General features: G+C 39.3%; 1 protein-coding gene across 9 annotated transcripts in view; it reads right to left on the bottom strand.

The window, feature by feature from the left end:
- The window catches only part of UNC79 (unc-79 homolog, NALCN channel complex subunit), a 111,936-nt gene that overhangs the window by 46,818 nt on the left and 42,717 nt on the right, over window positions 1-22,401 (bottom strand). For 6 of the 9 annotated variants that reach the window (XR_008577467.1, XM_054828563.1, XM_054828564.1 and 3 more), the window contains 8 exons: window positions 21,398-21,577; window positions 20,281-20,346; window positions 15,715-16,001; window positions 11,066-11,248; window positions 10,077-10,239; window positions 7,023-7,175; window positions 4,337-5,557; window positions 1,492-1,599 (listed from right to left, as the gene is read on the bottom strand). Coding sequence is in view for 8 of the 9 variants with exons in the window: in XM_054828563.1 (XP_054684538.1) it covers window positions 1,492-1,599; window positions 4,337-5,557; window positions 7,023-7,175; window positions 10,077-10,239; window positions 11,066-11,248; window positions 15,715-16,001; window positions 20,281-20,346; window positions 21,398-21,577 (2,361 nt within the window). In the remaining variant the exon portion in view is untranslated. The remainder of the gene's footprint in view (window positions 1-1,491; window positions 1,600-4,336; window positions 5,558-7,022; window positions 7,176-10,076; window positions 10,240-11,065; window positions 11,249-15,714; window positions 16,002-20,280; window positions 20,347-21,397; window positions 21,578-22,401) is intronic. The other 3 variants (XM_054828565.1, XM_054828569.1, XM_054828567.1) reach the window with 2 other exon arrangements.

Genomic DNA, 22,401 nt, shown 5'->3' with positions numbered 1-22,401 from the left:
TGGCCAGCTTGGCTCACCTGTCCTGGCTCCTTGGGAAAATTAACTCTATCCTAGCCAAAACCAGGACACATATGTTAGCTAATGATCTTGTCAGTCATCCCTCCATTGCTGTGGAATTCTCTACTCAAGGCAAAATCTTCTTATTACAGTTAATGATGTATGTTTTCTGTGGCCAGGCACCGGCTGTACAAGTAATCTCATCTGTTTGTGTTACAGAAGCACCTTGTGCTCACAGGACTTAGGCAAAGCACTGTAAAGGCACATAGTAGAAGGCCAAAAATATTTCATTCTAAATGGATGAGAGACACAATGGAAGCATTCATGTCCCTTTTTGCAGTTGGAAACTGTGGCACACAGAAAAGAGAAAGGAATATTTACAAAGGAATGTAGGCTTAATATCATATAGATACTATTCCCAATTTCATATATTGGAAATTACAGGAACACTTGGCACTCAGTGATCCCACACACAGATAGGTCTTAACTGGCACCTCTTTAGCTGCTTTAGTAAGTGGCATCTGTATCTTGAGGTGGCCAGCAAATGTACTCTGACTATGAGATGCACATGACAGGAGACACTAGTAGCAAAACTGGACAGGAAACCTCTAATTTGGAGTACTTATCTAGCATGTCTAAAATAACATCTTCTTTTAATAGGCCAGACAATCCTTCCAATCAAATCAGCAGATGCTGAATTTCAGAAATTAAAATTTAATTTTTCTACAGCAATCTGAAACTGCATTTCAGCAAGACAGTTGAGCTGATCTAGCAGCTCACTGGTATCAAAGCAGGTCATAATTTCCTCTCCCTTTTCCACTAGTCAGACACCTGCCCCAACCTTTGGATGTGTTACTTAACATTACCTAGATGGACACACCATTCTGGATTTTGTTAGTGTTCTAAGATGCTTCCACCTTCCATTGTTATCTACACCCGCTCTGTTAAGCCATGTCTCAATGTCTACTTCAACCCACCCAGTTCGCTCCCCACTGAAATGGATATGGGAGTCTCAGATGAATAGATACCGCATTTCAGCTAAGGAAGTGGCATTTCAAAGCATTTTACAAAAATTGCAAGAGGTTTTTTTCGTAAGGTACAGCAACAAATGTGCTGAAGACTATAGTAACAGCCCTGTGGAGCTCTTATCCTCTGCTTCCATACACTGACAGTTGACAAAGCTTTCTCTCACTGGAAAATAAACATTCCGCTTTAGTGAACTGCTTTTTAGTGAAGTGCTTTTAGCTGCTACCTACTCTAATTCAAGAAAACCACATTTTGTCAAATTTGCTCTGTCACAACAGAAAATCTTGCAGCCACTAACTGCTAAAATCTTGCTGACCATCAGAAATTTAACAGATGTAGTGACATCCAACACAGCTATACCTCCAGCAATCAATAAAACTCAAGGAAAGGCATTTGCCATAGATGATATGCATCTGACACACAAATACAGCAACTTAGATTTAATCTTCACACCAGAGGTAACCTTACTTGATATGGAAGAGTGACTACTTGTCTCCGGGACACCTGCTTCAAGGGTTGGTGCAGATGATGACTCTCTCGGCATTTCCAATGTTGAAAGTCCTTTGGCAGCAGGATCTGCATATGAAAATTGTGCTTAAACTCTCAGTATTTAGAATCAATAAATATTTTCCATCCGCTTTCTCCCTGGATGCCTTTTCCACATCCTTTCAATCATCCATTCACCATCTGGCACTCCCAGCAGTTTTAAAAGGATTCAGTGTCTGTGTCATAAGAATTAGAGGCACAGGGATCTACTGCTTAAAATCACTTTTTAAAGGAGATTTCTACCTATGCTCTTTAGAGCTCAGAACTAATATATGCACACAGAGTTTGATTTTGATCCCACTCACGGAGTGATTATCAGTCAGGACCACCAACATGGAAATAAGAGAGGTACCACTAATGTAAAGCTAGTTTAAGTGACAGCTTAGTAACTTTTAAAAGCCTTATCTCCAACATGTTAGCAGCCTTCCAGTACCTGAAGGGGCCTACAAGAAAGCTGGAAAGGGACTGCTTACAAGGGCATGAAGTGATAGGACAAGGCGGAATGGCTTTAAGCTGGAGGAGGGTCAATTTAGATTAGATATAAGGAAGAAATTCTTCACTATGAGGGTGGTGAGGCACTAGAACAAGTTGCCCAGAGAAGTTGTGGAGGCCCCATCCCTGGAAGTGTTCCCAGGATGGACGGGGCTTTGGCCAACCTGGTTTAGTGGAGGGTGTCCCTGGCCATGGCAGGGGGATTGGAACTAGATGATCTTTAAGATTGCTTCCAACCAAAACCATTCTATGATTCTATGCTATCAGTTTTCATTCAAAAAGCTGCTGATCTAGCAGTTGATCCTAAAGATCTAGTGGTTGAGTGGAGGGTGTCCCTGCCCGCAGCAGGGGGGTTGGACCTATATGATCTTTAAGGTCCCTTCCAACCCAAACCATTCTATGATTCTATGATTCAAAGAGTTTAAGATTCTATATTTAAAAAGAAAAATAAGCCATTAAAATGAAGTGGTTTTATTTTATGATAACCAATATTGTCAATATAGGAGGAATAAAGCAAAGAAATTTTCTGGTGATGATGGCAGATTTCAGCATATCCTGGAAAAATGAATATATATCTGTGCTGTAAAAAGTCTCATGCAGGAAACTCTGTAGCCCAGCATTGTGCATTTGAAGAGACAACCCATTTGGATATTCAATTCAGAGATCAGTTACATCAGAAGCCCTGCTAAAACATATGGAAGCATAATAGGCTAACAAAGCTTGAGTAAGACTTTGAAATTATAATCAGTCCATCATGATGGCGATATTAAGCCTACTTAAATTAATTACAACACATATGTTCTCAAATAAACTAATCAATAAGGCTAAACAAAGCAAAACAGAATGTAAGGGACACATTAAACTACTCAAGTCACTAAATTACTTAGTTATCTGAACTGCCTGTATCAACCTGTGAGCACTTAATAAGACACTGTGAATGTTTTATACTCCCCTTGGATGACATACTTAGATGCATGCAGCCAAACGACCATCATATATGCTATAATCCTATGTTCCACATAGTGTTTCAGAGGTGGGACAAGCAGTTTCACAGATGACAGTGTTAGTTAATTCATGAAAACTGGCCCTTACTAATGGTCAAAAAAGCACTTCAGTCTAAATGCACAGTTCTTTTATGACCATTCTTCTCTAAGAACCTATGTGAAAGGTTCAGAAGCACCCAGGTGTCTCTTGTTTTTACAAGGCTCCAGTGGTTCTTCAGGTTACTGGAACCACAAATGGGACGATAGGCCTGAAACATAAAGGGAACAGTAAACTATGATCACACTGAATGATTTCTCCTTGTAAAAGTGGGATATCATAATAGGAAATTATACTATGGTTCCCTCTGAAGTAATTAAGAAAGAAGTGAGGTCTGGAATGCATAAATATTCCCCTTCACTGGCAACAAAGAACTGAGGCCTGAAGGATTCTTTTCTTTAATTAATATGTTAAAAAAAGACTGATAAAATTCTAATAACTGAAAAATCCTGAAAAAAACAGCCACAGAAGTAAGGAGGCAGCAGTGCACAGTTTTTGAAACTGTTTTTGACACATCTAATTGGAAACTGAGGAAACAGTTAGAACACATTTTTCTCTCCACCTGAAAAACTTAGTAACAAAACCCGGTATTCAAATTACCTGAAAAAACCTACAGGGATACATAGGAATACTGTATGGCTTTCCTCATGCTTGAGCATTAAATCTTTAACACACACAAGCCGTGTAAACTTTGTGAATACCCAATACAAAGAAGGCTAGAAAATGGTTTTAGTGTATAAAAAAAAAGTGTGTATATGTCTGATCCTAAATGCAATATGTGGTTAACGGTAAGTGCTCTTAGGTCTGAAGTCTACAGACCCCTCAGCTTTATACTTCATGATCCAGTCTGCTTTCCACTGCCTTATGCTTGCAGAAGAAATAAAGGCCAAAAATCACTACACACAAAAGAGAATCAGTGTAGCAGGATAAAAGGCACAGAAGTATGATGATCTTTCTGACTTCTGGCATAATGTGGCCATGGGGTTTCACTCTCTAACTTGGATGCCAGAGCCAATATTTTTGTCACTGAGCTCCACTTCCTTTTCAAACAGGCCATCACATATGCACGATACCTATATGGTTAATACATTCCTTGTGAGAAACAAACACCCGAAAGCATTCAGTTAGCTCAAACTAAATCAGATGCTATATATACACATGTCCCTATACTGGTCTGTTACCAAAAGCTTCAAGCAGTAACAAGCCTTTTAATTGGGTCAGTGATTGAGCTCACCTGCCTCCTTCTGCTCTCCCAGCTTGTCAAGGATGTTAAAGGAAATGTCCAGATATTCTCTCTGAATAGCACTCACAGCAATCTTCCTCTGCTTCCTCTGGCGGGGAACAATCTGAATCTTAAATTCGGACTCCTCAGTCTCCTCTTCTTGTTTCTGCTCTGTGTTTTGTTCAGTGTCAGACTCTGTGTTGGTATCAAGTTTATCACTTTCTGTTTGGTTTTCAGAATCTTCAGGGACTTTAATAAATACTGTCTTTACATTTGGGCTTGGAATTGCTCCACTAGGTCTAATTTCCTCCACACTGAGCTCAGAGTTATCATCAAGGGACATTTCTGGAAGGGCAAATGACTTCTGCAGCAGGTCCCTTTTCTGTTTCAGTGTTAGTGGGTTCCCACAGGACATGTCTTGAACTTCCTCTGGCTTAACTAACTCTGAAGAATCCTTCTGATCTTTGGGAGAAGTGGAAAGGATGTCCTCTATTCCTGCTGAAGGAGTGTTGCTTGTATCCTTAGAACTAAAGTCTTTGGAGCAATCTTCAATGCTGAACTGGACCAGTGGAGTTGTGCTGAGGCTGAGGGCAGAGACATTGATAGGAGTTGAGGGAGATGACACAGCAGTTTTGCCAGAGACTTCATCATTCAGCTGGTTCGTTGTTTCTTCTTCATCGCTTTCCACTATTCTAAGGGGAGGAAGTGGTTCAAAGACTAAAGAGTCACTGTCTGAAGTGGAGAGTACTGAATGTTTTTCAGGACCCGATGTTGAGTCAGAGGACAAATCTATCAGATCTAAATCTTCTTTGGGACCAGAAGGTTTAACGGGAGAGTCCACTTTCACTTCATAGGTTTCCATGCAGTTTAGCCTAACTTCTGGTATGACAGGTCGTCTTATTTCCTGGAAACTCTCTGCAGGAGGAAGATTTTCTTGTGTTTCTACATTTTCAGCTTTAGTAGAAGAATTCTGCCGAGATCGTCCATAATCACTCTGTCTGTGTATGGCGTAAGCAGCAGGGACAGGTGGTTTTTCTAAGTCACACCGGTCTATGCAGGACTTCCTGCGATGTTCATCTAATGAAAACAACAGGGAGTCTGCATTCCCTATATCAAGAGATTTTTGTTTTAGAGAGCGCAGTTTTTTTTTCTGAATGCTTTCTTCTCTCACACAGCGTAGAATACTGTCTTGTAAGGCCCCCGTCTCTCTATATTCAGCCAGCTCTATTTCACCTGATCAAAACAGAAAGAACTAATACTACCTCAGTTGGAGACTTCTGGCAGATATCTTCATCTCACAATTCAACACATGACTGGCATTTCAAATACAAACCCAGTATTAGTCAAAATTGTCTAAAATTTGTTTTAACCTCAGAGCCACATCACATAGATTTTTACAATGAACCACAACAAAAAACCCTACTACTTGGATAATAGTGTTTATCTAAATTCTATCCAAATTCTACTCATCCTGGACAGTTGTACCCTGAAGATAGACTGTTTAACCTTATGCATTGAATAGAAGATGGCCCAGGCAAGTAATTTCTAGAGACACTGGGGACGGCTGCATTAGGCATGAGCGATGAAAGATGGAATGATCTACACAGACAATTCTGAAGAGGTTTCAAAATAATTTTGGACTACCGCATTGTGGACATCATTTGGACATCAGCGTATATTAGAGCACACCTACGTGTTTTTACTGCAGCAAAGTAGGCTTAAAATGGATGCTTCTAATTTAAGAAGCAAGGGTAGCAATAGCAGTGAGGATGTGGCAGCACAAGCCTAAGATCAGACAGGTGTTCAGAGAATTTTTCCCCCAGAGATCCTAGACCCCAGCAGAGCCTAGCAACTATCACACCACATAGTCATACCTCCTCGTCCTAGTGGGGTAGTGAAGTGAGCACAGTTATAGTTGCTGGTACTACCACTGCATTGGTATTTTGCTATGTGAACATATTCATTGAGAACATTTTAAAAGGTTATCACTGTTGTTATTATGAATGGTATATTTTCACATAAACCAGAATATTGCTGATCATTATTACCCTCATATTTCAAAATGCTCCAGATGTGAATCACCATGCAAAAAAAGTAGTGAGAAAAGTCCAAGTAGATGTTTGCTCTAGTCAGAATCATTTCCAACTCTGTGCAAATAGCTGGAAGAACAAAAAGCAGGTGGGTGGTGGTGGAAATCTCTGCAAATTTTTCTTAGGGTATTCACTTCAGAAACCTAAATTTGAAAACAAAATCCTTCCTATTTTTTTAAACCACTAAATGACTCTTTTTACCAATGGAAAACCGTAATATTTGCAGCAGCAGCAACAAATTTGCTTACCCTAGAGTCTCATCTCTTCAAAAATTAAATTTTTGTGAAAAAATAAATTTGAGTAAAAATCTTCAGCGTGATGGTAGAAGAAAATTGCAACAAATCCTCTTAAACATGTTTACATCTGAAAGAGCTTAAAGTTTCAGAAAACAATTGCTGATTTTAGATCCTTTTATTTTGAAATGCCTACTTTGAAGCTCCTGTAAGAGAATTCATTCAGGGAAATGAGGAGTACCTGCTCTCTAAAGTCAGAGTACTTGTATTCAAATTAGGCAGTGCAACAAACTCTATAAAGAAAGGTGGTAGCTTGAAACTAAGAGTAGGAAATTGTATTTCTGCATGAGTTTATACCGACAAAACAATTCATACTTCTCTGTGCATTCATCTCAACTGGTTGATATTTCACCATTTTGCTGCCACCAATTCTTTTCAGTCTTGCAAAGAAAGTTTGAGATTCTTTATTGCAAGGTCCAGTTGGTGTATCATGAATATCAGATTCATCAAAAACACTGTCTTCCTCTGCTGAAGAAAGAAAAAACTTTATTACTCTTAAGAGAGTGCAATTCCTTGAATGAAAAGCTGTCTATGTAACAAAACCTCAGCTAGTTTCAATTAAACTTGAATTGAAAATGAAGAATCATCTGAAGTTTGCAAGAAAATTTATATCCTAGGTATAACTTTGCCATTCTTGTTACATCTTGAATTAAGGTCAGAAAGGACAGAGATAAATGAAAAATGGGTTACAATGCAACAAAAGTATACCAAAGCTTTTACCATTCTAAGCTGACCTTTTCTACTAATAATAATACAGATTCTTTAGATGGAAGAAATACAATAGGTCTGAACACTGACTTGAGTAAACAACTTCTATAGTGCTCAGTGAGAAATGGTAAATTGAAGATCAAAATTAGTACAAGAACTGCAAGGTTAGTAATAAACCAGCAAAACAGGAAAGTGAAAAAGGAAGAAATGGATAATCTTGGCAAGCTGGTAATAGTAATAGAGTCAGACCTAAGAGTATGGATTATGAAATTATTGACCTAAGTAGTAATAGTAAACCATTATGCTCTAATTTGAGACCAGCTGGTTGAGAACGACAGCGAGTAAGATCCAAATCTATTTCCCCATCAAAAAATTACCACATTACTTGTATGAAATGGCTATAAAAAAAGAAGTAAAAAAAGGAAAAATCCGTATCTATTATGTCTAGTGATTCATCTCCAAGGAAATAAGAAACACTATTGGGACAATAAAGAAAACAGAGCATTCAAGAAACAAAATGGTTTGCTTTTTTATTCTAGTAAGCAAACATGGAGAGGAAATGCATTTGGTTTCTAGGAGTGAAGAGGCAAGTAAGTCAGCATTAGAATGGCCAAAAACTGAAGACTTAAACTGGACATTAATATCTTTAGCTTTGAAATTGGTGGAAAGTTTCTGCTACATCAGAAGCTATGGAACTGCCACCCAAACACATCAGTGATAAGATACCTAATTGAAATGACGAATCCAGAAAAATTAATCAAAGTTGATAGTAAGAATTTCTACAGGGACTGGGTTTAATAAGTTAGGGCATGACGTTAAAAGTGATCTCCTATGTGTCTAATTTCTTCTTGCCCTTGGCAACAAATGCTTCTCACAAGATTTATCATCAGCTCTACAACAGTATGCACACTTGCCATGATCCCCACAGAAAAATTAGGAAGAAGGTCCAATAGTGGGAACATCCATCTTTACAATAGGGATTCTTTCTGCCTGACAATGAAATCCTCATCTGTCGATCATTTGAACATCACCTTTGATGATGACAGCAGGACACATACTACCTGACCAGAGGCTAAACAAGTCTCCTTGGAAAAGGTGGGAAAGGCTTCGACTTTCCAAGCCCTTATGGAATTATATTGGCTGCTTCTTGCAGGTGGAAGAAAACTTTTCTACTTTTTTTTTTTTTTACGGCATTTCAGCAAAGGAGGAGAATCAGCCCTACGATTAAATCAGCATTTACAGAGTAAAATTTGCCCATTTATGGTCCTTTACCTCTGAGTAGCCCCAAGCCCTTCACAACAGCTTTGGAAAGCAAGTAAATATTATTCTCCGTACTTAAAACATAGGAAAACAATGATGAAGTGAGACACAAGGCCACCCAGGGAATCAATGTTGGGCATGGGATCGGAACACCGAGTTTTCTAAACCTAACTTGGCACTTACTGTGAACAGCAAGCTGGATACTTAGGCACCTCGCTTTGTCTTAGAAACCTCTCAGAATCAATCCAGAAACTGAATGCATTTTATAAATGTATTAGTACTACCCTCAACATTCTTAAGTCATTATGAATGAAGTCATTCACTCAGCTTAAAACAAAGGCAAATTCATTGTAAGTCCACAGTTATCTGAACCCTTTCAGCCCTCCTCTAGCAATACAAAATATCCAAGTGAGTGAGAATATGCGATACATCATTTGTAACCATTTTAAGGTTGCTTTAATTTGCTAGAGCTGAGTAATAGGGTGTTCAGGTAAACAAATTTTGTGTCTTTGTTCTGCTTGATATCTTTTTGTGAGCAACAAGCAGCAAAAGAGGAAAAGGTACTGACATGCATAAAGAGAGTGCTTCTTGAATTCTTCTTTGGAAGAGTTTGCTGCACACTAGGAAGACTGTTTGAGAAGGAAGATGTAAATAGCAAATAAGCAGCTAAAAGACAAAATAGTCAAAAGGCAGCTACAGATTAACATCCAAAGAACCTGTTAAAATTTAATCGTAAATACTTGTCACGTAATAAATTTCACAACCGTAAGGAACTACACTCAGCAACACCATGTTATTTCAAGCCCCAACCTTAGACCACACCATCGCAGCACCTCTGTTACAGCTAGAGAGCACATACAGAGTTAACAATCAGATGTAGACTCTAAGGGTTGAACCATTCTCTTCTGCCTTTAGACAACTACATCATATACATCTGCATGTAAGCTCATCAACTTCAGCTCCTTTCACAGAGAAAAGCAAACTATAGACTGAATTAATCATTTTCTCTTTCCAACATACAATATTTGCTACTATGCCATGTTATTATAAAGTACAATCAGAATGCAGCGTCAGGCTGATTGCACACCTTCTGTGTGGGCATGATCAGTTAATGTTGTCATAGAAAGGCCAAGGATTACCCAGGCATGGTGACTGAACTACTAACTCTAAGGTACACTTCCTCCAGGAGAAGTTAGACTGCTGTGCTGTGCTTAGGCTGCAGAGAAATTGTGAATTTCTTTTACTATAGATGGCTCTAGCTGGTCAGATAAGTCACACCTTGGACTTAATTCTGAGTATTACATTATAAAATTCAGACCATATTTACCCATTTTTACAACATCTGTAAGACTTAATGAATTAAACCAATGACTATTATATAAATGAGAGTGCTGAAAGTACCTTTTTCCTTTTCACTGTATCGGCTTATGTTACTGTTGTCACTATACAAAGGACCAGCAGTTGCATGGGGCTTGCAGCTGTGATATTGAGCGTTGAGGGTATTGACTGTGATGTGGATTAGGTGAAGTACAATCTTGCTGATTTCACAGTCTCTGTAGGGGTACTGTTCAGTGAAAGAGAAAAACTTCAACTTAAAAACAAACTTTTCTCCTTGGATAAACATTTAGGCAGTAAAATAGAAAAATTACAAGAACATTGTCAGCTGCATGCCCTTTGCCTTGCTTTGATAATACATTTCCAAATACATCATGAGAAGCAGGACTGTTTTAAAAAATATTTTTAAATCCCTATTAGTAACTTTTAATATGCTGTTTTCTTGACTTTTTAATGACAAAACCAACTATTAATAATAATGCAAAAGCTCTCATCAGAACTGTTCTCCAAATACTCTATTTCAATCATCATGTTATTATTCCTTTCTAGTCTCTCCATTTCCTTGTATGCCCTATAGACGTGCTAGAAATTTAAGTGTATCATCAAACGTATTCAGAGCTCCATTTTAGTGTATAAACACATTACATTTTAACAACACTTCCTAAAAAGCATCACTTAACTAAAGAATACAAGCTGTTGAGCTGCCCCTCCTCTTCCATTTAAAGTTACTAAATTTTTTTTTAAACTAATTTTAAGTTACTCAAACTACTATTCATTGGAACTTTATACAGCATTTTGCTATTTTCAAATTAATTTTTTTCTTTCTCAGGTAACCATATGAAAGACAATATAGACAGCAGAAGTAATAGGCTTTCATCTGTGCTACTGACCTAACTACTTCACACACTAAAATTAAATATAGTGAGTGAGCAAATCAAAGAAAAGTGTTTTTTACAGTTCCTTTCACTTGCAGTACAGTTAGGTGTTCCCTGTAATAAATTTCAAATTGAAGTGTAAATTTTAAGGTAGACAAGTGTCTCTTGAAGACTACCTACCTTATAGAGAATGACAAGCAAAGCCTTTAACCACATCTGCCGAATGTGAGGTTTGAGGGACCAAAGGGAGCAGCGAGGAGGCTGCTGAAAGTAATGCCTTAGCTGAGGACAAGTGCAATATTTCAACACCTGCACCACCAAGGGAAGAAGGTGTTTTCCCAGGTTGATGTTATAGTCCATCACCTGAAAAAAATATTAACACAGGAGTTAGCTCACCAAAATCAAAGCCACTGATGTTGAAAAGCAAAATAACTAATACAGTTGAAGTATTAGTTAGTAAAAAGAAACAGACATTTTTAAGGAAGTCTCACTATCAGTTAGAAATTTACTGCCAGCTTGCCAGGTTCTCATTTTAGCTAGGTAAGTAAAATGAAACAAGAGAAGATGTGTTTTGAAAGCCTTTCATCCTGCATTGTCTATATTTTAACATACATTGGCAAGTTCATAAAATGTACTATGCTGGGATACTCTTGTATTATAGCTCACGTTGATCATGGTTCAAAAAGACAAAAACATATTAGGTATATCCCCTGTTTAACAGATAGGATGCCTTCATGGATTTTCGGGGGGGGGGTGGTGCATCTTGGTTATTTGGTGTTTCGTATTAACGCTGCATTACCGCTTTTTATGATTTTCTCATCAGGCTTGCAACATTAGCTGTTGGGTTTTTTTAAGCCACATGTTCTGCAATCAGGTAATGAGACGAGAATCCCACTCTTCACTATAGCAAAGGTATTGCTGTATCTGTAATGTTATGCAGAAAGTCTAAGCATGCAAATCCTAAAGGATCCAAAAATAAAGCTAATGAAAAATATCTTGCTCTAAATAAAATGCTCATCAACTTTAAGTGGTGGTGTTGCTGTAGACAGGTTGCTATTATTACCGCTAGTCATAAGCCTTGTCTCCGTCATGACTTTTGAAGAGCATCATGCTATTTGGTGCCTATCCTAGAGCTTTGAATCCTGCTGGTTAGGTGCAGTGTGGCCATATATTCCCACTGCCCTGACACAACTGTGTTTTCCATTGAAACTGCATTGCTAATTTTCATTATCTTCTCATCAGTCTTGCAACATTAGCTATTTTTATTTAAAGCCACATGTCCTGAAATCAGCAGCTAAACTAGATCATAACAAGGATCCACAAAGCCCTTGTCTCTGATGCTGACCTATTACTGGCTGACACCCAGGAAGGTGTAACAGCAGGCCAAGCCAACTCCAGCACATCCACCAAGATCTCACACATCCCTGCAGTTTCAGTAGACTTAGTGGTTTTATCAGGAGCCCTGCACATCTAAACTGACACAAATATCAGTTTCATCCACATCACCCATTTCCTTCAGGTCTGTGAGGGTTTTATAGGTTTTGTTTTTATTAGAACAATTTATTTTATTTTATACTATTTTATGAGCACAGAACTTATCTCTCAAGGTCCCTCCTGAACATGCTGACTAGAGGTTTTTCCCTGTAAAATTCTCCAGTTCAATATGCAGCTGTCTCAAATTTTGTGCTGCATGCATAGAGCTAAACAGATGAATCTCATGTCTATATACGCAGGGTTAGCTTGTTGAATAGATGATATATAATCACCAAATATGGTCCTACCCTGCAATGCTTTGTCCCCTCAGGATGAGATAGTTATACAGCACGGTTAGGAAAAACTCATCCATACAAGGAAGGCAGAGCCCTGTCTTAACACAGCACATACTGTAATGCAGACATACAGCTGAGCAGACCCTTTTTTTTTTTTTCCAGTTATCACAGGAAGATCTGGAATAAATGATGTTGCAAACGCTGAACAGAGACCCCAGCCTGCGATGCTGAGCTGAGCCCGGCGCTGCTGGCTTCGCCCCTCCAACAGGCTTGTACAACATTGCCACCATGCGGGGCAAAACCGCACTGCCTGCAGACACCAAAACTTGCTCACTTCTGCTGCTAGGGAGAGAAAAAGGCATTTTTTGCTTTCAAGAATTCCAAATACTCGGATTTTATGATGCAAAATACTAAGAGACATTTGATTTTATTATTTTTTCTTGAACTAACCATTCTAACCAAGCTTTGAATCAAAACCAACGAACCAGCAAGTCAGCCCAATCCCAACCTTTTTGGAACTCACTGGGGAAAGCAAATATTTATGACTAGGGGAGGGAGTGTAACTGAAATAGATCTCTGAAGAGCTCCATACTGAGTTTTCACTCTGTAAACGCATCTTTGAATTTTGAATGGCATTTCTCTTGCAGCAAAGGAGATTCCCAACACAAAGCAGCCCTACAGCTAAGAAAAAAATCCCCCAAAAATATGTATTAAAGTTTTGATGTCTGCTACATGGAGAAAAATTCTGGCCTACTGAAGTCCTCAGACAAGTTCTATTTGACATCAATGGAACCAAAATTCAACTAAGAAGCTTTTCAAACAGAAATGGTGAATTCAGCTATGCATTTTAAAGGTGGGAGAGACATTTGTGCAAGGTCCTGCACGTGAGTCGGTGCAATCCCAAGCACGACTACAGGCTGGGCGAGGAATGGATTGAAAGCAGCCCTGAGGAGAAGGACTTGGGCGTACTGATTGATGAGAAGCTCAACATGAGCCGTCATTGCACAGTTGCAGCCCAGAAAGCCAACTGTGACCTGGGCTGCATCAAAAGAGGTGTGACCAGCAGGACAAGGGAGGTGATCCTGCCCCTCTACTCCGCTCTTGTGAGACCCCACCTGCAGTACTGCGTCCAGCTCTGGGGGCCCCAGTACAGGAGAGACATTGAGCTGTTTGGAGCGAGTCCAGAGGAGGGCCATGAAGCTGATTGGAGGGCTGGAGCACCTCTCCTGTGAGGACAGGCTGAGAGAGTTGGGGTTGTTCAGCCTGGAGAAGAGAAGGCTCCAGGGAGATCTAATTGCGGCCTTCCAGTACCTGAAGGGGCCTACAGGAAAGCTGGTGAGGGACTGTTTATCAGGGAGTGTAGTGACAGGACAAGGGGTAATGGGTTTAAGCTGAAGGAGGGTAGATTTAGATTAGATATTAGGAAGAAATTCTTTATTGTGAGGGTGGTGAGGCACTGGAACAGGTTGTCCAGAGAGGTTGTGGAGGCCCCATCCCTGGAAGTGTTCAAGGCCAGGTTGGATGGGGCTTTGGGCAACCTGGTCTAGTGGAGGGTGTCCCTGCCCATGGCAGGGGGGTTGGAACTAGATGATCTTTGAGGTCCCTTCCAACCCAAACCATTCTATGATTCTATGATTTTAAAGGAGGGAGAGACATTTTAAAGACAGAAGAAGGGGCTGATATTCATAGCTGCAGTACTTGTGAAAATCAGGTCAGTTATGATCATGGAAGTTGGGGAATCCAAACTTGGAAAAGATGTAGAAAAATGTGAAACATACTGCCCTGTAACCTCAACTGCCACTTCCAGACTCTCAATACAATAGTAACAGGCCTGAATCTCCTTTTATAGGCTTCAGCTTAAAACTGTACAAGTAAAAGATGATTAACACCACCTAGCAATGGTGCTCTGAGACAAGGGATCAGGATGCATTTGCAGCTACCCAGTTTGCATTAACACCTTTTGTTTTGCCTGCTGAAACATGAATACTTGACTTCTCCATGACTGTGAAAGTTTATCCAAGTATCTACATTGCAACTGACTTCAAAAAATTACTGCTTCCAATGTATGAACCAGAAAATCCTGATAAGAATTGCAGATACAGAAGAAGCCAGAATAGCTTTGAGCAATGTTTGAAGGTTACAGTGGGCATTTTAAGAGCTGGGGCAGGTGGATATCTGAAATCACAGCCCTAAGGTAATCATTTATATGATACTCTGATAAGAAAAAGTGTGGAAGTGATGATGCTTCATGGCAAATAATAAGAGTGCTCTGCAAGTGTGAAGTGTTTTTCAGCCTAGCATCATAAACTGCTCCATCAGTAAGAATTAATTGAACCTTAGAGCCTTGTGAGGTAAGAAATTTCAGTCCTCTTTACAAGATGGAGAAAGAAGGCACAGGGCAAGGGTGTGGTCAGTGATTTATCATAGCAGTATAGGCAGAAGTTCAACATGGTGGCACCACTCCCTCAGAAAGACAGAGCAGAAAGTCCTGGTGCACTCTAAGGAAGAAGGAGAATGAGTCTTCTGCAAAGTGAGGAATGACAAAGAGCTTACAGACCATTCACAGAGGGAAACAAGCAAGAGCACATGGCACCCAAGACTTCCTGAACAGGAAAGGAGGAAATGACACATGAGGAAAGTAAGGAATTCAAAGTCTAGAGAAAGAGGGCAAAGAGGTTTGGAGCAGTCTCTAATTTTTCATACACTGGTAGTATTTATGTGCCTGCACACACACAAAACCATTATCTCTATGCCAATGATGCAGCAAGTTTAGACTACTAGTAGGAAGTTATAAATTAGCATACTTCTATTTAACTATTTACTTTTTAACTGCAAAGCAAAAACCTACAGAAAGCACTTAATTAGGCTACAGGAGCCTTCTGAGAGTAAAGAACAAGCAGCATTCCTTGTTCCCAAACTCTTTTACCAACTGAAGAGGTGTTAAGAAGGTTTAAGGCACTCAGCCATTATTTTGGAACAAAGGCGGCTGTGCTACCACCATTTCAACAACAGGCAATGAGAAATAGCTGCAAAGAGTAGTAAGTAAGTGCCTTCACCTACTTGTGCTATTCCAGCAATAAAGGCATTAAAGCAGGTCGAAACACGCATTTTTTGTGGCGCAATCATGAAGCATCCTTCCTGCTGATCATAACCAAGCAGGACATACAGATGGCGCTTGACTGTGTTGAAAGCTTTAGCGCTGCTGATGTCCGACTCAGCGCTGCTCTCATCCTTTGCCATGAACTTCATTAGTACAGTAATGAGCTGGTGGACAGTCTGGTGATCAATCCCAGCATCCTCTGGCAGCAGGTCTTTTATTGTGTTATCATTCTCTGGGGAGGGTTGTCCTATTGGCACAAGAGAGACATTGGTATCAGACACTGGGTAAGACTGTAAACAGGGTACGGAATACACCAGAAATTTCTTCCAGAGTTCATTGCTCCATTTCTGCCCAAGTACACATGGTGCAGTCACAGGAAATAGGCATGAATTTCTGCGGGCATTGTTCCTCTGTTGGCTCAGGCTCAACAGCACATTAACATCTACTGTGTACACTGAACTCCACTTCTCAGCCTTCATCTTCCCATCTCAGTGCACTTCTGCCAAACTGAGTGTCATTATTCCTTCACATCTATGCATTACAGGAGAATCAAATCCTGCTTCTACTAAATTCTCATCTAGTATAATTTTCAGTCTTTCCTCAGCAAAAGTTAGTGGATATTAGTCCTTGCCAGTGGAGGATATACAAAACAGCAGAGATAGCAGATGGAGAAAATTTCTATCAAATAATGATTAAACAAAGAATGAAGACTTCCCCTTTTAGCATTAAGTCCATATTTCCCTCAAATAACTTGGGCCAAAGCGTAGGCACTATAATTTATTAGGTTTTGGGACACTGTGTATTATGTCAAAATTTTGATGACTTTTTCCCAGACAAGAAGCTTAAGACTTGGGTTTATAAAAATTGAATGGAAATAACACTTTGTGTGGGAATATGATCATGTGAAAGACAAGAGGCTACTTAGAAAGCACAAGGAAGCCTGGGTGCTGGCTATTACTATCCAAGCAAAACAGACACACTGCAAATAATGTTGCCAACTGGGCAAGTATTTTCATTCTTCAATATTTTTTAGAAATACAGTATTTCCAGTTACTTTTAAGACCATTTATCATTACTAGAATTCTCTAGTAATTGCCCTTTGGAGTTACCCTCTTCCATTTCATCATATTTGTAAGGCTTTTTTTTAGTGCTTAGGAGTTCCTAAAGATCTACGCTATACTAACACTGGGAATTGAATTCATGAAAAGCAGCAGCTATTTCACACATCAGTGTATCAGATTATTTTTATGAAATAATTCTGAATAAATGCATGGCTAAAGCACAGTAAAGTATATTATTCCAACATGTTCTATTTTAAAACAGTAATTTAAATTAAATGCTTCTGTATAAATAAAATGCATTGTACATGTATTACATGCAAAATAAATTACAAGGGCATGGAGTGATAGGATGAGTGGTAATGGTTTTAAAGAGAAGGAGGGTAGATTTAGATTAGATATAAGGAAGAAATTCTTTATTGTGAGGGTGGTGAGGCACTGGAACAGATTGCCCAGAGAGGTTGTGGATGCCCCATCCCTGGAAGTGTTCAAGGCCAGGTTGGATGAGGCTTTGGGCAACGTGGTCTAGTGGAGGGTGTCCCTGCCCATGGCAGGGGGGTTGGAACTAGATGATCTTTAAGGTCCCTTCCAACCCAAACCATTCTATGATTCTGTAAAAAAATATTTATTTTAATTCTATAAAAAATTATTCTGAAATAATTAGAATGAGAAATACAGCAAGTTCCATTTTCAGAAGCACATTAAAAGTCTATATAGAAAATAAATTTAGTTCTCAACTGAGAAATAATCTTTCCACATATTATACCCAGGTTAAAACTTTCCATGAAATTGTATCAAAAAGACACCATTTTAATGAAGCTGATATTAGACTGTTTTCTTCAGCTCTACTTATTTATATCTCTATTACATGTTGTGAGATTTTCCATAAAACAAAGGAGATAAGATGGAATGAGTCAAAGGATCGTGGGGCTTTAAATAAATCCTGGTTCTCCAAATAGAACTCAATGAGTAATTAATCTGAAAAGATTAACCTATTTTACTTTCACTTGCTGAACAACATAATTTAGAAGCTCAGTGATAAAATGCTCAATTTCGCCATGAGTTCGTAATACTAACACCAGTTACCAGACACTTCCCAGGACTTTTCCTGACATTTTACTTTCCAGAAATATTATTACACTTTCTGAAGCATTAAAATCTCATTTCTCATGCTTTACCCTCACTGAAAACTATACAGCAGGACACAGTGAACATAGCTTCACCCAGAGTGGTCTGTCATAGCTCTACTAAAGATCACGTCTAGGGAATGTCCGTCACCACCTGGTTTTACTTCTAATGCAGAAACCTGCAATGAACCACCAACAGAGAACTGCTTGTTTAAAACTACAAAAACCCTACAATCCCATTTAGGCAGCAGACTTTCAGAGTCCAGAAAACCTTCCTCTGCTCTCTGAAATGGGTCTTAAGTTATATCAAGCTTGAACTAAACTTTCACTTCATTAACACATGATATAGGGTATCCTGTACCAAATCAAGCTGGTTAGATTGAAGCTAAGAATGCAAAACCAAGGCAGCCTTCTTTACAGTGGCTATGGTGGCTTTTACCCCTCAAAATGTGTGCATATACATATACACTTTGTGTGCATGTGTGCCTACATACAAGGTATATACATACACATCTACCCTCCAGGAAAACCTTCTCACATCACCAAACACACAGCCTGCTAGATGATATACAGCCACCATTCCTAAATTCAGTCTAGTCTTATGCCCACAGATTCATCTCTTTATTCATGTGGTACTTATATCAGACCCCTTTACCTTCAAATTACTTTAAGGTATATCACAGTATAACATAAAACAGCAGATCAGAATGATATCGAGCTTCATCCCAATTGTGATCCCTGTGCCTATCAGTGAAACTCTCTAAGTGACTGTCCAGGGTATGGTAGAGGATAGATGAACAAATACATGATGCTGGTGTTTAATCCATACCAAACGCACATTGCATACAGCTTACTTTTGAACAGTCCAGGGATTACAGTTTTAGATCTAGAAAGAAGGGATGAGCATGAGGACGGGTTCATTCAAATGGTATGTATAAAATAAATGTTTTTCTACAGCAGATGTACAGCCTATCTTTAGGAGTCAGTTCCTTAGACGAATCAGATATGCTCAGTACTGCCAATGCAAAGTGTTAAAAACTATGAGTCAAACCTTAAAAAACCTGTTTTTACAAAAAATTATGATTTTAGAGAGAAATAAATACTAGGCAGGAGGAGAGGAACAGTCATTTGTCTCCTAGTTTCCAAAGCATCTGTGATAATTTTGAATCGCATTAATCAGGCTTTTCTTCACATCAGTGGTTACTAGCTACATGCAACTTTTTATATATATGTTTTTAGTGGAACCTGAATTTGCAGGTTAGGTGATTAATTACCTGAGCCTGGAAACTGAAGCTTTGAAATACCAAAATACATCTAATAAAATCACAATGGCTAACAATGCCTACTGTGAGACTGACACTTCTTACATGACAAGTTTCTCTAAGCCCAGTATATAGCAGGTGAATGGTGCATTAAATGAAAAACAATCATTCACTGGCACATCTCTTCATCACACCATTATTTCACTTGTTCCTCCTAGAAGCCTGTGACAACCTGCACACGTTCTGTAAGGAACTGGTTGATTTCCAGCTCTCACTGGGCTAGTATGATAAGGGTATGTACCGCTAATTCAGAAGCTCTCCTAGTCCATTTCACAGCTTAATCAGAGCCCACACTAGCAAGGTATTTTCCTTTCAGCTGACCACCCAGCAAGCTGATCTGTTCTAATTCTAAATATGTGCCATTGGAAATACTGCAAATCTTGAAGAAGGAATATGGAAAGATCTGAATCTGAGACTTTTCACTTCCAAATGGTCAGTCTACACAGGACTCAGAGCAAGAACTGTCAGTAGTCACAATTATTTAGAGATCACTTGGACCCTGCTGAGCTAACTGTTCTACAAATGCCTGACAGAAGGGTGACATCTTCACAAAATGTCAGTAAATATAAAATAAGGGACTTAAAATATCTATAAGCATACAGAGGAGACAAGTGTAATTTAGAGTACCAATAATCAAAAGCATTCTGTCTGCCGTCTCTAAAACCTGAAGGTAAAAGATTAGGCTGAACAGAGGTGACCCATGGGGCCAGCCTACTAAAGATTTACGTGTTCCTGTGGGCAATGAAACACAGGAGGGTGAGGCACTGCCAGCATAGCTTACAGCCTCTGAATAACCTCCTCCCAGCCCCGAAGTAGTATTTACAACTGGAGACAGTTTTCAGTACAGATTGAGAGCGAAACTTCAATTTACACCTTGTGGAACCATGCTGAGACATAATTCACTGTGCCTTTTAGACAACTTCCACCTTATGTAAGTTTATCTCTTGAGTCAGCACGAAAGCTAGCACTTGTGCCTTCCTTTTCCTATTCCATCAAAACACTCCCCTTGTCAAACCCACCTGGTGTTTGCTCTGGTGTTCCTCCAAGTGCTGGAGCCGACTGCTCATGTCTGGTCAAGCTCACAGCTTAAAAACAAAAAACAAAAACAAAAAACAAAAAACAAGAGCAACTCTGTTTAAAAAGGCAGTACTGACATCTTATACTTCAGCATATATTCAGTGCTAGCATATTTATGTTCATTTACTCATGCACTGTTGTCAGGCAGCAAGTACAACCATTTGAAACGTCACTTCTGTGCCCTACAGATTTTGTGCACCATGTTCTGTAACTCCAGTTTTCTCCATCATTTGGTTTTGCTGGTACAAGAGTCACCACACAGGAGCCACTATGCAGGATCAGAAATTGGTGAAGAAGGATTACCTAAGAGTCCCAAAATATGGTGGTGTTTGTTTTAGAGAAAAGAAATTACCTTTTAACTTTTTAACCAGCACCCAGGTTTGAACATTTTATCAGTTCCTATTGTATGGGTAGGAGCAATGTGAGAGGTCCAATTTGAATATAAAGACTAATCTGTGTTTGTAAAATTCTCTAAATGAGAGTGGGTAAGCTTTATTTCTGCTTGGAAAGATATCTGTACAGCGCTCCATACAGGCCTATGGATTTCCAGCACTAGGTCCTCCTATACAAGCTGGCAGGAAGTATGTGTTGCATGGACATTGTTTTCTTAACAAAGGAATTCTGAAGATATCCAAAAGCTCATTTGAGACATTAACAGTTGCTTTTAAGATGTCTAGCATATGCTGCAAACACTGATCAATAACTACAATTAATAAATAAATCAGTAACAAAGGAATTTTTCTCTAAACACTCTGTCTATTTTAGACAAAACTACTGTGTATTAGCTACAAATAAAAATCAAGATCTATCCACAAACTAGTCTTGGAGCATTTTGTTCTGGCATTTTAAACAAACACAGCATAGACACAATGTTTGTCTATGTTCTTTGTCAAACTCACTAACTTGTCATTATCTGAATAATGCCCAAATCAGTCAGAAACCTAAATTTGCTATCCCAATTGGATAAATATTGACAATTCCAATGTGTACCCAGCAATAGGATACAATCCTAAGGGAGAAGATACAGGTGTGTCACAAAAATATAAATAGATACTCAACGAATTTTGGTGGTTAAGGTTTCTGGAAGGGAGAGCGCTCTCTTTGACTCCACTGGTCCCTTCACACTGTCCCTCAGGGAACGCACACTCTTCTGACGATTACGTGCGAAACGAGCCCTCTTGATCTTCCACATTGCTGCATCACTGAGGTTGGCGACATTTGTCCGGACAGCAGTGATAGCTTTGCAAATGCAATTGACCAAGTTAGGATTCATTCCACAGCATGGTGAGGCCCTAATGCTGCCAAGTGCCAAATGCAACTGGGCTCCAGGTCCCACTCAAGTCAAGAAAGCTTCATGTGGGCTCAAGGGGTCCATCTGCAAGGTACTTATTTGCATGCTCTCGTTCTGAAATCCATAAAACCCCAAATGGCATAATTGTGTTTTAAAAATTATGCTGTTACTTCTTTAGAGATTGGACAAAAACAGTTTCTTGAAACCAAAACCTGAATTTCAGGCTAAGGGAATATGAAGTGCCCTCTAGTTAAAATGGCAGAAATCTCATGAGTATGGATCATGTTTAGTGCACTCATACCCAAATGTGGCCTCTAGTTTTGCCTCACTGACCTCCTGTGCTGCCTACACCTATCATCCTGGATTTGAACAGCGCCTCCAAAAATCTGTGAGTGTGATTATAGATTTACAGTGGTGTTACTAGCAGTATCACTGCATATCTTAATGGGGTCACCGATACTTTTCTATACACGTCTATGGTGCATTCAAACCCTTTCAGTTTAATTATCTGAGCAACTAAAGCCGGTGAGCCCATCCTTTGCACCACTTACGTCTTGAAAAGGCAAAGAGAAAGGTTAAAAAGAAACTTGAAAAATATCTTTTGCATATTTTAAATTTTAAATCACTCCCAAATATTCATATTTAAATATATGACCCTACATGTGCAGCCAGAGGTGCTAGAAACTAGTGCTGAGATTCCCTCCTCAGGCCACAGCAGCAGTTTCCAGCTTTGGGTCAAGCTACTCATGCATGGAGAAGAAAACATGTTTGC

Source organism: Grus americana, chromosome 5 (assembly GCF_028858705.1).
Source record: "Grus americana isolate bGruAme1 chromosome 5, bGruAme1.mat, whole genome shotgun sequence".
In the NCBI taxonomy this organism is placed as follows: Eukaryota; Metazoa; Chordata; class Aves; order Gruiformes; family Gruidae; genus Grus; species Grus americana.
Note: the sequence above shows the minus strand (reverse complement) of the source record. Positions and strands in the feature narration are given on the sequence as shown.